Genomic DNA, 15,132 nt, shown 5'->3' on the forward strand with positions numbered 1-15,132 from the left:
GTATTGTAACTGAGTCTGAATGGAGAAAACATGCTTGAATTTTTGTGAAAACCCAAGTTTCTTTGAATCTTTTTAAATGACCAGGGCAGGAAGAATGTCTGTCTTTAACAGCTTGAAAAAAATATTTCACGGTTCCGGTATGAATCAAGATTCCTTACTGAAGAAACATCCTACTGCAGTGTTCCTGATGTCAGCAGAAATGGTATGGTGTGAGCAATTAATAGAAGGGTTAGCGCTATACTGGTGGATATTCCACACATTGCATCTTGCTCAAAGTTCCATATGGTTGTGAAGCATCTTTGAAAAATCTAGTGGTAAGCTATGTCTCTGGCTAGAAGGGGGCTCTGCAGAATTTAAAAGGTCATTCAAGAGGAAAAGTCTTTAAAACAAACACAAAGATCCCCAAACCTTTGTTTCTTAGTATAGAAACGCTGGAGAGTCTCTGTTGTTGGACAGGAACATAGCTGAGATAGAGTGCTGTGAAGTTTCAGGTCTGTATTATTTACTCTGTTTTGTCATTTAGAGTTTGGAGAAATGGCCATGCGCTCTTGATACAGAAAACAAGGGCTTTGAAGAGTAGGTGCATCTTCAACTGGTGGGAGCATGTAGGATCTTCTCACAGGATTAAGGAGATACAGTCTGTTTTGAGAAGGAGATGTTTAAAATGCTCCTGTTCGCCATTTACTCTCAGACTTTAACCATGTTGTTCTTGTTTTCAAGCTTATCTTTGCAATCAAGAGTGTTATCACTGACATTGCTGAAGTTTTGGGCTTTTAAAGGATATGTTAAAAAACTTGGGAAGAAACTGAAGTGGAATCCCATAGATGCTGATGGAGACAGTCTTACTACTTACTATTCAAATCTGTTCAGGTCTTGAAAAAATGGTCAAAATTCAGCAATGTGGCAGTAATTTGACTTTAATCTCCTACAGCTGCTACTGCAAGTGGGTCTGTATTAAAGGAATGAGAACTGGAGGGGAGTGTTCAGGCGAGAAAACACCTCTTCACTCTTTCCAAATCTGAATGCATCATCCCTTTTTACATGTGGTAGAGGTGCTACAGTAAAGGGGAAGTTGTAAAAAAAAAAGAAAACTCAAGGTAAACCACTTTCTTTTCAGTTTGGCAGGAAATAAAAATTGTTAGTCACCACACTGGCAGTAACTCCATGGCTTGTGTTGACTGTTAGTGAGTCTAGCAGAGCATCTATGCAAGGAGGAGGGTAGGGATATGATTTTCTTTTTCCTGGCATTTTCTCTCCTCAAGTGGATCATCTTAAATATTGACATCATCCTCAACAGTTAATATATTTTAATATTTGATATGGAAAATATTGTAAATCCAGGAATGGCACCGTACAAGTGGAGTTCCATTGATGTGTAAGCAAGGTGATGACCAGAACCCTAAATTTGCCTGTTCTAGAGGAGTCCTTTTTTCCAAATCTTCCTTTTGATTTCTGTCTTAGGGCAACTCAAAGGAGGTAATCTTTGTTTTTGCATCTTCTACAATTTGTCTTTTGGTCAGCAAAATTAAAGAGGGGGTAGAGGATCATTTCGGTTGTGCTTTAGCACAGATGCCCTAAGTTACATATTTATTATTCTTTTTTTATTCTCTGAAGATCCGCTGTCATGTTACAGAAAGTATTGGCCTGTTTTGGTAACTGTGACATGCAAATTCATGTACTAAGGCTATCTAAAGGGAAGATAGTCTTATCCTCAGGGCAGAGGCAGTTCTTCAAAAGGCAGTAGAGTTGAGCAGGAAAATGATTGTGTTTCTTGGAGCTGGAGCTTTCCTTTTTCTTATGTGTTGCAAATTCTTGGCTCCTTCTGAAAAAATTCTGCTGAAGACTTTGTCTTGAACTTGTGTTACTTTCTTGTTTGCCTTTCTGTCACGCATCTTGCTGCTATGCCTCTGTCTCTTCCATGAGAGTCCAGAGTAATAGAAAAACTGTGTTTGTCTTGACTGGGAGTGCGGTGATAACTACCCTGGCGGTATTTGAGTTAACCCTGGAGATAAAAGTCACGTGAAGCACCCCGAAGACAGGTTTTGTTAGTTTAGGAACACCACCAGGCAGTATTACTCCTTGGCATCAGCCATTCGGTCAACGCCGTTAATAACAGCACAGAATGTAATTGCTGGAGAGGGTCGAAGGCAACGTCGAAAACCTCTGCATCATTCTTCATTGCGAGATGCTGATACATCTCTCATGTTTGCATCTGTTGGTGACTGCATTTATCTGTGGACCTAGCCTTTTCTTTTTGCGTGTGTCATCATAGAGATGTAAATTTGTTGGTAGCCTTGCCATAGTAAGCAAAACATGCAGGTAATTTGTCATTCATCTCTTAAAGCAGCTATATATAGATATAAAATAGATTGGCTTGTTTTGTGGATATTGAGAATTTCAGGAAAAATGTTGTGTTTTTTAAATGTATATGCTATGCATAGTCCCCTGTTAGCGATTAAACTCTGCTTTTAACCAGAATAATTATTTAATGCCTTTGACTATCTCTCTTCTTTTCTCTTGCTCTTGGGAATTATGTCTCTACTGATGATGCATCTGCTTTTTATTCTTTCTGCTGTGCTTGCTTTTCCGCTGAGTTTACTGGTAGATATGAATTTGACTCCACCACAGAATCACGAGCTGTCTGAATTTTCAGTACAAGGAGTTTTTGACTCAGCTTATTATCTCACTATTGTTGTGGAGTACAGTTTCTTCCAATGGATATACAAGGATAGTGTGTACTTAAATGCTGTTTTACTTGCTTTCATACAGAATTTCTTTTTCCCCTTTCTTTCTCTGTTAAGCGTTATTACTGTCACTAGCAAGATTTCCCAAAATAGTAATTAAAAAAAAAACCCACAAAATTCTCAACAATTCTGTACCATTTGGAATACTTAATGCACATATTTACAAATAGTTTTGAATATGAATATGTAAGAATATTTTCTGCCAGTGGACTGCAAAACAGGTTGTAATTTCTTAGCAGGGGGATCAGATTCACTCACACCTCCATGTAATGATTGTCTTGCAGAAACATGTACATTGGGCAGTAGAATGAGATCCTAGTAAGTATTTGCAAATACTGCAACAAATTTTCCGGTATTGTCTTATCTGAAATTTCTTTATATTGTACTGAAAGTATTGTAATTATAGTTATAAGAAATAAAGAGCTAGACTGTGATCTCCTGTGGTAAGTATAAAGGGAATAAAAAAGTTGTTTCCTTACAGCATTCCAGTCCTCTATATCAAATAGGGTAGGGGTTATTTGGAAAAAAAAAAAAAAGGCACCTTATACCATAATGCATTTAAACCCAAGATTATTATGTATGGGATTGCTTAGGGACAGACTTCAAAGTTACATAGGTGACCTTAATTTGGGAACTGCATATCTTTTGATGTATTGACTTTTTTACATTAATAGCATCCTTTTTGATTTTTTTTTTTTTTTTTTTCCCCTGAGAGCAAAACACTTCTACATAAAACTTACCATTTAATTCTGTTGCATTAGAGGAACTGATAACTTTCATTTGTAATCCTGTAGGGTACTAATTCTTATGATTGCAATTTGAAGATAAATATTTTCTCTTTAATTCTCTTTTATTATGTTTACGTATATATTTTCAGATATGATTCTGGATCAACAGGTGAGTTCTGGGCAGCTCAGTGAGGATGTTCGTCACAGAGTGCATGAGGCATTACTGAAACAGCATCACCATCAGAATCAGAAGAAACTGAGCAACAGGATCCCAATTGTGAGATCCTTTGCTGATATTGGAAAGAAGCAGTCTGAGCCCCATTCCATGGATAAAAATGGTAATGCATTGCTGTATTTTGCATTTTGAGCTTTCAGTAATATCTGCCTGTTCAGTATCACCTGTACTTTGCACCCACAGCTTGAACTCAGCGTGATTCCGCTCTGAAAAGCTACTGTGTAAAAGTGGTACCTTTTACGTGAGAGTGGTTCTTCTTATGTACTCAGTAACACAGCTGTTTAAATTTGAAATTCAGGTATCTGTCGCAATTCAGGGCTGTGCAGGGTTATTCAGGGAAACTAGCTCAGGTGTTGGAAGCAGGCTAGCTGTCGTGGCGTGCCATTCTGTCCTGGGTAATTGGCACGGCACATCCCCGGTCCAGCACAGCTCAAGTACACTTGCGGTGCTTTCGGCACTCTGTGCGGTCCTTCAGACTGAGCTTCACCATCTTTGCACAGTGTTGCTCTGAACTGTGGACATGCTCCATTAGTGCCAGAAATGTGATTTGACTATTTTTGACTTCTGTTGACTACCCAGGGCCGATTTAGTTTCTAAGTCTGTGACAGTGTATGCCTTACCTAGTGTTCAGCTGATGCTTCAGATTTCATAGTTGAGTTTGAGGGGCTGGAAAACAAGAAAAACATTTTCAAGATGATGCTGTTGGAGAGATGCTGCAAGAACTGTACCTTGTTCTTTCAGAAAATCACTTTTGGAAAATCACGCTCATAAAAATGAGAGGGCACGTTTGCAGAGTGGTTCAGCACTAAAATATTGGCTTAACTTTTGTCTTTCTTCCTTTAACAGAAGCCTTTATATATATATATATACACACTGTTGTTATAGGTTAATCATAATGAAAGATAATTTCTTACTCCCTCTTCCTTATTTATGTAAACACAGGCCTGTGTTACGAAAATTGCATCCAAATTTTGCAAATATTTACAATTAATTCCCAAGAATTACACATTGCACAATTACTGAGCCTCTGTATCCGGTATCATCACAATACCCACAGCATTTTTGCCTGAATACGATCGGACTATAGTGACTCTTACTCCAGAAATCACCTTAGCTTTAGTGAAATCTCAGTCCGTTGTGCGTCTCTCTGGTTCAGGGCCCTACTGAGCTCCCTTCTCACCCTGGGAAGTGGGGAGTGAGGAGACAGCTGTAGCACTGGGAAGGTATAGGGTGCAAGAGGCAGCTGTGTGCCATGTGCCCTATGGGGCTGAAGGGGAAAGAGCAGTAGTGCGGCTGATCTGGAAAGGTGGGGCTGTTGGTATAAAGATTAACTTTGGTTTCAAGGAAGGACCTTTTGTTTCAATCATTGGCATATAAAGTTATAAGTACCTATTAAAAATCTAGCCAATTCCCTGGGGAAGACTCTCAGACCTAAAAGACAACATATAATTTCATCTGAAGAGGATATTAAATAGGAACATATTAATTATGCCAAAATATCGTTTTAACAGTAAGGAAAAAATATTAAGATGTGTGTGATTATGCATATGGATGCACAAGAGTAAAAATAAGTAGGATGATTGTCCATTGTAAGGCAACTTTCCTGTTGATTTGTGCAACTCTTGCTGATGACTTTAAACAAATATTCAGGAGACACTTAAGTTAATGTTGTAATGTTCCTATTCCCCAGTTTCCACAGGATGCAAGATGGCAGCTTCCATTCCATAAGCTTTTTGCACTAGATCTTATATAAAAAATAAGCGGTAGGTCTCCTTAAAAGGACCCCTCAAGGCAAGCTGTGAAAGTATCATGAGTGCTATTTCAGTAACTTTCTGTGCCTGTTAGTGGAACTGATGCAGTAATTTACTCCAGAAACATCTCACTTTTGCCTAAGTTTCTTCTGGGAACCTTCATATCTCTATCGAATTCCCCCCAAAATAGATTCTGATCAGGACAGCATCTAAGTCCATATTAAACACACGAATTTTATACACTTAATGGTTAAGTGATTCTGTAAGTAGGGAGACACATTCTTACAGGTTTTCATTTGTGCTTATTTTGCAAGATTACTGAATTCCGGTTCACAGGCTTATGTAGATGCCTCAGAGCACTCTAACCCCTGGTTAAAAAAATCGCTTAGTCACTTTCACTGCGTTAACTTAAGTTAAATACACCATAAACAATACAAATCTAAATAATTTGGGGAACATTTATACAAAGGTAAATCAGCTTCTTATCTAAATAATTTTGGAAGCATTTATACAAAGGTAAATCAGCTTCTTATCTAAATTACATTGAAGAGTTCCAAATGCAGTCTTTTTGGACACAGATGTGTTTTACTCAGTTTGAAGCATTTGTTTTCTGCTTGCATCCTTTAAGCGCTAATGCACATTTGTCGGGCTCTTGCATTGACCTCTTCAAAACAGATGATGGCCCTGTGATAAAGCAAAGAGGGGTTGGTTCATTTTAAGTTTCTCTCTTACCATCCATTACCCTGTTACGTTTGAAAGTCTGAATCTTCTTTTATTGCATGAATTGTACTAAAACTAGTATTAGCTTTAGAAGAGGAAAATTCAGTCTAAGTTTTTTGTTTTAAAAGGAATCGCATTTTTTTCCCTTTTCAAGACAGCAGCAACGAAGCAGTTCGTGGGCTTGAGTGGCGACTATTGCCCCAGTACTCCAGGATTAAAGGAGTGGGGAAAAAGACGATTCTGGAGAGCTGCCTAATTTCAGGCATAGTCACTGCTACCTCTTCTGGCTTACTCTTAGTTAGTTCTTTACGCTGGGTAACTTACCATAGTACACGGTGTGTAAATTATGCAGGAATCTACACTGAAATGCTCATCTTTCACGAACCCTGCTGTCCTTGGAAGCTTGACCAGGGGTAGCAGCGAGGTTTCTGATCATTTTCTTCTGCTGTTGCCTCATACCCAAATGCTGAAGTTCAGCTACAGTGTTATGCTCACTGCAGCTGTATATTTCTTTCTAGATTGCCAGGGAGTGTCTGTACAAGCTTCTCATAATAATACAATAATTGTTAAAATTGTTAAATTATTGTTAAAACATAACTTTTGGATCAGATGAAAGCAAAAGAAAAATCAGCTAAATATGTGGAAAAGAAAGCAAAATTAAGGGATGCAAACACCTTATATTGCTGTCAAGAGTGTGCTATGAGACACATCTTTATTTCCTGAGGACAAACTGGTAAAATGCAATCAAGGCATCATTTCAGTCTGCTTATTCCCATTAATGCACAAACGTTCTGTAGAACGTATGAATATAAAATGTTCCATATATTGTCAACAGTAGCAGTGTTGTTCTCTCTCTTTAATACAAAAAATGCATTAAAACAGTAAAATACTTCATTATTGCTTTTACCTTCTGGATGAGAAGCTTAATTCCTAGGAGACTGCAGGGAGAAAACCAGATCATCTCAGGTACTACTGATGAGACTACAGCGCAGTTCACCCCTGTCAGAGATCAGAGTTTGCAGAAGCAGCAAGCGACAGGAGCTTTAGAAGGGCCACTTATTTGTCCCCGTTTTTCTGCGTGTAAGGAAATGTTCAGTTTGGTTAAATTTGGGTTTAGTGCAGACGGTTTAACTGATAGGAATCCTTAGCAGTCTGTAGTTTGTAAAGTAGGTGGTTCAGAGCCATCAGTCCTTGCCAGCTGGGTTCCGTGGTACAGCTGAGGATGCAAAACCCTTTCTTTGGCCAAGTTCTTGACTGTGCTAGCTTATCAATGTATCAATTTCCAGGTATTCAGGAGCAAAGTCTGAAAATGAAGACATAAACTTAAATTCAATATATGGCTGTGCTGCTGACAGACCACTGTGATATCTTTGCTGGAAGATAGTTGTACATATGTTCTCCCTCCATTTTTTCTTTGTTTAAAAGTCTGTCAGACCATCTAATTAATTTGCTTTGTATTTAGTAGTATTATCTTTTGTTTACAATGGCTTTTCTTCACATCCTCTGGAGGGCTAAGATGTCAGGGTGCTATGGATTTACCATGCATTTTTAATGCTGCCATGCTGTGTTTAACTTTCACTTTTCATTAAGCATCAAAACTGTGAGAATTAAAAGCCTGCTTTTGATGTTCCAATAAAAACCGACAGTCAAATTTGGCATAAGAGGAGGAAAAATGATTTTTTTTTTTTTTTTTTAAGTCTAATCTGACACCAAATACCCAAAATAGAGGATGGCGAGTAATTTTAGCATAAATACTGTAAAAGGCAGGTAATCTTTGTCATTAGTAAATCATCTTTAGAAAGTTTGGTTTGTAAAGCAATTTAACTTATTTTTATTGAGATAATAGGTTTTTCGCTCTGACACCTGAGAGCAGTGTCTGTAAATTCCTATGACATAGTCTAAAAAGCCAAAGACAATTGCAAATATACAACACCTTTCTATTGTTAGAGGAATACTAAAATAATTTCATAAGCCTTTCCCCTTTTATAAAGGGTTCTGCAATTCAGAATTTAAGCTTGCGTGGCATAGAAAAGTAGCTGATTTGATGAAAATGTGGTTAGGAAAAGAAGTTTTCATCATGTAGACATTTTAGGTTTTTTGACTGGCTATTTCACTTTTAGTCTAGACTTCAGAGTGCGTGTGTGTGTATATGTGTAATGAGACCTAACAGACCGTTTACTGATTAAAGTTGAAGAGGAAGGAACTAGGGGAGAGGAGCATGGCAGGATAAGTGACTTGTAAATTGTATTTCCATGCACCTTGCTGAAGTGTTCTTTATCCATAATAACATGATCTTGTGCCTGTTTTCTCTTCCATATGTATGCCATTTATAACTGCTTCTTCTCCCTTGATGTCAGAGCAGACACGTTATTAGCGTAAAAATTGCATTATGCCACACATCATGTCTGATTTTTGAGAAATTCTGAAATTCCATGGAGAGGTTTATTGATATGCCAAAGAGCTTGAAGAAAGCAATGGTATATTAAATTGAGGATCTTCAGAGTTAACAGCATGAGCTGCTGGAGCAGTTAATTTGGACATATTCTTTTTCAAGCCTTTTTCCAGTTATTTCGGTTAGCATGATGGGCTGCTTTGGACTTCTTCATTGTTTTACGGCAGTATGAGCGCATACAGAGGTGTTTAAGACTATGCTTGGCTATCTAATTCAGGACCGTATGCTTTAGTATCCCAGTAAATCTAAATTACCGGTTACGTGATGGTGTTTGTTACTTTCCTCAGTTTCCTAATCTGTCCTAAACATCAGTTCAAGCATTTATGCCATAACTCAGAGCTAGCTTACAGCACGTGAAACTCACATGTCAGTAATACCATGGACATTACTTGGAGCCATATGAGAAGAGTAGGGATGCACTCCTAGGTACGTGACTGTGTTCCTTCGTTTTTGGAACAAGTCACAACAAATGCCATATATATACCCAAGTTTTTCTGGCAGTATTGGATCTGGATCAGGTGGATTGCTCCAGCTTTCCGTGAAGAGAAGGCAAACTCAAAGATAGTTAACTCTAGCTTAAATTAGCGAATGCTCTGTTTCTTGTTTTATATTCTTCTCAAATGTATATATTTTAATCAACTTGTATTATCCACAGGTTTTTATATTACTGAAATATAACTTGAATTTACAAACATTTTCATCTGATATTTATTCTTTCTTTCTCCACATTTCCTTGTACCCATGATAAAATGTGTAATCTGTATGTATAAAACTGTATCATTCATCTTTGTATTTCTTTATTTTGCTCTGTCTTTGTTGTGTCTGTCTCTAACAGGCTCATCTCATCTCTGTATCTTCCTCATCTCCTATCCTTTGGGTTCTGTAAACTTCCTGAAGGTTAAGAGGTAGTATAAATACCTATTCTTGCTTGGGCTTCAGATCATTTCAAATGTACACCCGTGTCTTCATCTCAGTTTCACAACAGCATGCAACTTCTTGCTATAGTGATTAAAAAATACTACAGGCCTTTGTCAGCAGCTGTGGCACACTTAAGAGAAGCTTGTGTGGAATGATGTTTTTTTTTGGGGGGGGAAGTGCCATTTCTTTAGAACTCATTTTCTTACATCAATTTGTAAAACTGCAAAGCATAGCATTTTAGTTAAAACTGCATGACTTAATGTGAATTATGCTTGAGATTCAGGCCTAGCGTTAGAAAAATCGTTAAAGTGACTTCTTCCTCATCCTCTTAAATTATGTATCATTAGTGAACACCAAATCTGCTTGCAGTTACACAGGTACAGTGGGAGTGACATGGTTCTCCACCGATTTAAAATGTTATGCATCAAGAGACTTAAAAGTACATATAAATTCAGCCTGCAAATATGGTATCACCGCTCTGTTATATTAGTATTTTGCCATATACTTAGGAGAACTTACTGTTTTTCAATCCTTGATTTTTGATCTGGACAGTGTGTCTGTTTAGATTTGGAAAATTGGGGACCAGTTGCATTGAAAAGCCTGAAGATTGTTATAGGTGGCTTGCAAATCACATTTTTTTTCTGAATAGGAAGAAATCTGTGTGGTCTAGAAAAATAAGCAACTTCTTTTCTGATTCGGTTTCCTTTGATGTGTCAGTTGCATCCAGTTTGTTTCCATTAACTGTGATTTGCATCTGAATACATTGTTCTTGGGTTTTGTCATTGGCATTCTAGAGATCTCTTGGATTTTGATTAATAAATACCGTACACATAGTTAAATGTCTTGAGCTTTAAATTTTAGGGAGTAAGAGTGTGTTGCATGTGACGTTAATTGACGGGGATTAATTTTTTTTTTCATTTGGCAGGACTAATAGTCTCAAAATGCTGACCTCTGCAAATGCAAACTTCTATTAGCGTAACAAATATGGACCTTATTTTGATGGATTTTGATTTTTAAGTGGCTTGGCTTTGCATGACATGGTATTTTTTGTGTGAATTCTTGCTCTATTCAAAGCTCTGGCAATTTCACATTAACTGGAAAAACCACTTATTTTTTATGGACACCAATTTAAAATATAATTTAAAAAACTGTGCTGACACTGGCTTTTTGATACATAGATAAGCCTTCACGCCCATTTTAGTGTTGTTTTATCTGTTAGGTATTAAGTTCCTTTGTATGTAGGTTGGATATTTCGATGATACCACATTGTGCATTTGTTTGATACTTCAAAATATCTGAATGGCTCTCTGATGACTTCTCAAGGAATGCAACTCTTCAGATGCTTTATGCAGGTGGACTACAGGATAAATCAAGGCTTTTAAACTTCAGATTTGTAAGGACTACATTGCACTCTTAAAAAATACAATACTGCATTTACACCATAAATAAACATTTTGCTTGAGAGACCTGGAATGGAACTGGCAAGGACAGGGCCTGGAAGAGCTGAATAAATGGCAAGGCTGCTGCTGCTCTTATTCCCTCTTACAGGGAGTTGATGGTTTATGCCTTCACCATTCTTAGCAGCCGAAACACCATATTGCCAACTTAGAGAAGTAATAAACCATCCCAAGTGTTTTTCTCAGAGCAGATGTTTAAAGCCTGGCTAGGGTTTGGGGTTAGTTTGGATTTTTTTTTTTTTTTTTCTTCTTTTGCACAGTGCTTTGCAGGCTCCCATATTATATCTACAACTATATCTATTATATCTACAACTACCTGAAAGGAGGTTTTAGAGAGATGGGAGCTGACCTCTTCTCCCTGGCGACAAGTGATAGGACAAGAGGAAATGGGTTCAAGTTATGTCAGGGCAGGTTTAGATTAGATGTTAGGAAGCATTTTTTCACTGAAAGGGTTATTAAACATTGGAATAAGCTGCCCAGAGAGGTGGTGGATTCACCATCCCTGGAGGTGTTTAAGAAAAGGGTAGATGAGGTGCTTAGGGACATGGTTTAGGAGTGGTGGTGTTTTTATCAGGGTAGGTTAATGGTTGGACTTGATGATCTTAAAGGTCCCTTCCAACCTCACTGATTCTATGATTCTATGATTCTATAAAGATAAAACTTGGAGAAAAGTTGGATTTAGTCTGTCTGTATTCCAGAGACAGTTTGATGCAGTGGTGACTGTTCATGTTTTGGTGGAAATCGGAGAGGAAATAGGTTGGGGTTTTTTTGTTTGCTTTTGTTTTAGTCTAGGTATGATGTGACAGCTCCTCTTTTCATTCACATAGCTCTTTGATTGTTGCTTCATGGGACCCTCGTGGTGCCAATAACTGTTTCCTTCATTCAGAGAAAAGAGTCAGTTGCTGAAATTAAAAACAGCTTGAGGATAAAGCACGTATATAGTTGCCAACATGCTTTAGCAAACAGTATTTTTAATGACGTTGGAAAACCAATGTAGCGTGTTGATGACAGTGTTCAATAGGTTGCCGTCAGTATGCTTTTGGTCCTACCCCATTGGGAATTTCTCATGTGCTTAACAGTATTCACCCCAAAAACATTTCCTTTAAGTCAACATGAAATTATACACAAAGTTCATAATTTATGAATTTTTGTGGCTTCATAGCTCAGAAGTAGAGGAAGCTACCAAAGAGAAAAATAACCGTGTAGTATTACAGTCCTGTTCTTAGGGAGAGGGCCACCCTAGCACTACATCTACCTACTGTCTAGTGCAAAATATACAGACATTTAACAAACTAAATGTGTATAGGAACAAAAACCTCTCCAAAACCCAGTACTTTGTGTCTTACGTTTCTGTTGAAGGGCCACACAGAGACTAAGTTTCAGATTTGCATTTTGCTGACTGTGTTGTTGCATTCCTGCAATGTGTTTAAGGTACTCTGTAAAAAACTTTCCCCATGACTGTCTTGTGAAAACAGAAATTACCTGTCTTTTCTACCTTGTATTTTTGATTGTTATTCAATACAGTAAAAAACCGCAAACTTCTTGTTCCAAGATCCAGAAAGCTGTCTTAAGTTACAGAGCTATTTAAACATCTCTTACTGCCTCAAGGTAAAGCTTGTGTTCTTTCAGATTACTCCAGCATATGGGTAAATCAAAGTTTGAGGTCTTCCGTTGGCACAGAAAAAGAACATATGCTATTCTTATAAACTTCACATGCTTTCTGGTTGTGGCTTTTATTTCCTACTATGTATATTTTTACATATTTTTCTCCAGAAAGAAAAGTGGACACAATGTTTAAAAGTTAGCCTTTGGACTTCTATGCTAATTGCTTAGAGGCTTTTTACACGTCCAATTATGATGTTAAAACTTCAGTATTTGTAACAGGTGGTCCATGCTCTGACTCCTTTGTTGGTCAATATTTTTATCTCCCCGGCAGATATCCTCGCTTTGATTTTCTTGAATTTTTGGGTCCAGAAAAAAAAAAAGTATAGGTGTAAATCCCCAATTAGCAACAAATCCCCAATTAGCAACAGAAAGATAATGAACTACTCTTTCTGTTGCTTTCCCGTAATGGCTTTATAACATAGTATGTATGTTAGTATAAGTAATTATGACAAGTATTTCCCTTTACATAGATCCTAGAATACAGAGGTGTTTCTAAAAAGAAGAAATTAAGAGTTAAGACACTCTAATTTTACTAGATTTAAAGTTTTCTGGGAGTAAGTTAGGGCAGAAATTTTCCCTTCCTAGTGGAAGACTCTTTTGTTACGTTATTAAAATCTCCAAAATAGTACAGAAATCCAATGTATATATTAATTATTTTTAATAGTTATAATAATAGACAATGATCTCTGTAAAAATAATTCTAGGACTGCTAAATAAACAATAAAGAAAATAATTCCAGTGTGAAGTAGTATATGGGGATACGTAGTGTAAAGGTGATGGTGCAACAATGATGGAACTTGGTGTTTTTTCTTGAAGGTCTAATTAAAACAGACAAATTGAACGACCATTTATAAGCATCTTGCATATTTTATTAAATTATTTATTTCTGGCTTCCAATTTGCAAAAGTTCTCTCTTGTGACATTTAGGAATTAGTAGTGTTTTTAAATGTGAATTCCTTTAAGTTACATTAATAAGTTGCTTTCTGAAATCAATCCTTTATTCTTGTCGTATGTAAATTCTAATCCAGACTTATTTTTGTTTACTTCATTAGGTTAACGTGCATGTCATGTCTGTTTTTTGCCATTGTCTGTTTATTTCACTGTAGTGCTGAACAAAAGCCCTAATTTCTATTCTTGTTTTTATCTGTCCTTGTCTTGAATCAGAGAGAAAATATTTACATTTTAAAGATTGATAGATTTAGTAATAAGATTTCTAGCAATACATTTTAAAACATTCTGTTCCTGTACTTCCTAATCTAAATGAAATCTCTCTGGCTATGCTACCAGGATGCAGCACAAGAGTCTAAAAACTGTTTTGTGTCATGGGAGATTTGACTAGTGGAAAATGAGATGTTGATTTTCATGAAAACCAGCCTTTTCCTTGAACAAGTGTTTCAACTGGGAATTCATGACCAGACTTAGACAAGGCTACTGTGGTGCTCAGCTGTGACAGGAGCTGGATACTTCAGTATTTTGGCAATGATTGAGGTACTCTTGTAAGTGTTCAGACTGGATCCTGCGAAGCGCTTTGTTTCCTGGCTGTGGCTCAGGACATGCTTGGACTGCAAGCGTGCGTAACAGTGGTGTGAGGGCACACACCATGGCTTTTTGAATAGCCCAATGTGCCTCACTTAGGACTTAGACTGACTGTCTTCATCTTCAAGTATCGTGAACATATGGTCTTTGTTACTGTGCAAGTTTAGGTTGATTTTCACCAGAACCAATGTTTTCACATCATCATTTCTCAGTCATATGAGAGACTTTATTTGCTATGGAAACAAATATATGCTGGGCACGAGATGCTGACTCTGGGCCAGTTGGACTCTGTAGTTATTCCTGGGTATGTGTTAGGGCAGTAAGAGATAGTTGGCTCATATATTTAGTACTTTTTCCTGTACTTTGTTGTGGCGTTCAGAGCTGTGCATGGCTCCTGCCACGCTGGGGAGGGAGGAAGAGTGAAGGCGAGCAGGGAATGGCCCGTCGCCCTGTGGGGCTTGTGTGCTGCCCTGCTGCCAGCCCCACACCCTCAGTGTGTGCGCGATGGCCTCTGGCTGTGCACAGGGACAATGCTGGCATCAAGTAAAAAATATGCTTTATGTGACATATACTTGTTACTTAATCCCGTTTTTCCTCTTGAGCTTTTGTTGGCAAAATTTTGTTGGTCACAAGGCTTACTGTTTGCTTACATGAGACTGAGACCTGCTTAAAAGCTTCTCATTTTGAGTTATTTTTAAAACTTCTATAAAATACTTCTATAAAAATGGAATTTTCTGAAAATGTGCTTGCCGGAACATTAGTTTTACACATGTCAATAATCACATTGTTCAATACTGAGTTTTTAAATCATCTTAATTTCCAATACATCTGTTTTTATAGCAGCCCACTTTTATGCTGGGTTTTGTAGTTGTTGTTATAATTGGGACATTCTTATACACATGAGTAAATTTACGGAAATTATTAAT

General features: G+C 37.4%; 1 protein-coding gene across 3 annotated transcripts in view; it reads left to right on the top strand.

Annotated features, from left to right (window-relative positions):
* SLC4A10 (solute carrier family 4 member 10) overlaps positions 1-15,132 on the top strand; it is a gene marked incomplete at its 5' end in the record, with an annotated part of 167,080 nt that overhangs the window by 105,497 nt on the left and 46,451 nt on the right. For all 3 annotated transcript variants that reach the window (XM_082483719.1, XM_082483720.1, XM_082483718.1), the window contains one exon: positions 3,622-3,810. In XM_082483719.1, coding sequence (XP_082339845.1) covers positions 3,622-3,810 — 189 coding nt within the window. The remainder of the gene's footprint in view (positions 1-3,621; positions 3,811-15,132) is intronic.

This window comes from Vanellus vanellus (genome assembly GCF_965231255.1).
Source record: "Vanellus vanellus genome assembly, chromosome: 5".
In the NCBI taxonomy this organism is placed as follows: Eukaryota; Metazoa; Chordata; class Aves; order Charadriiformes; family Charadriidae; genus Vanellus; species Vanellus vanellus.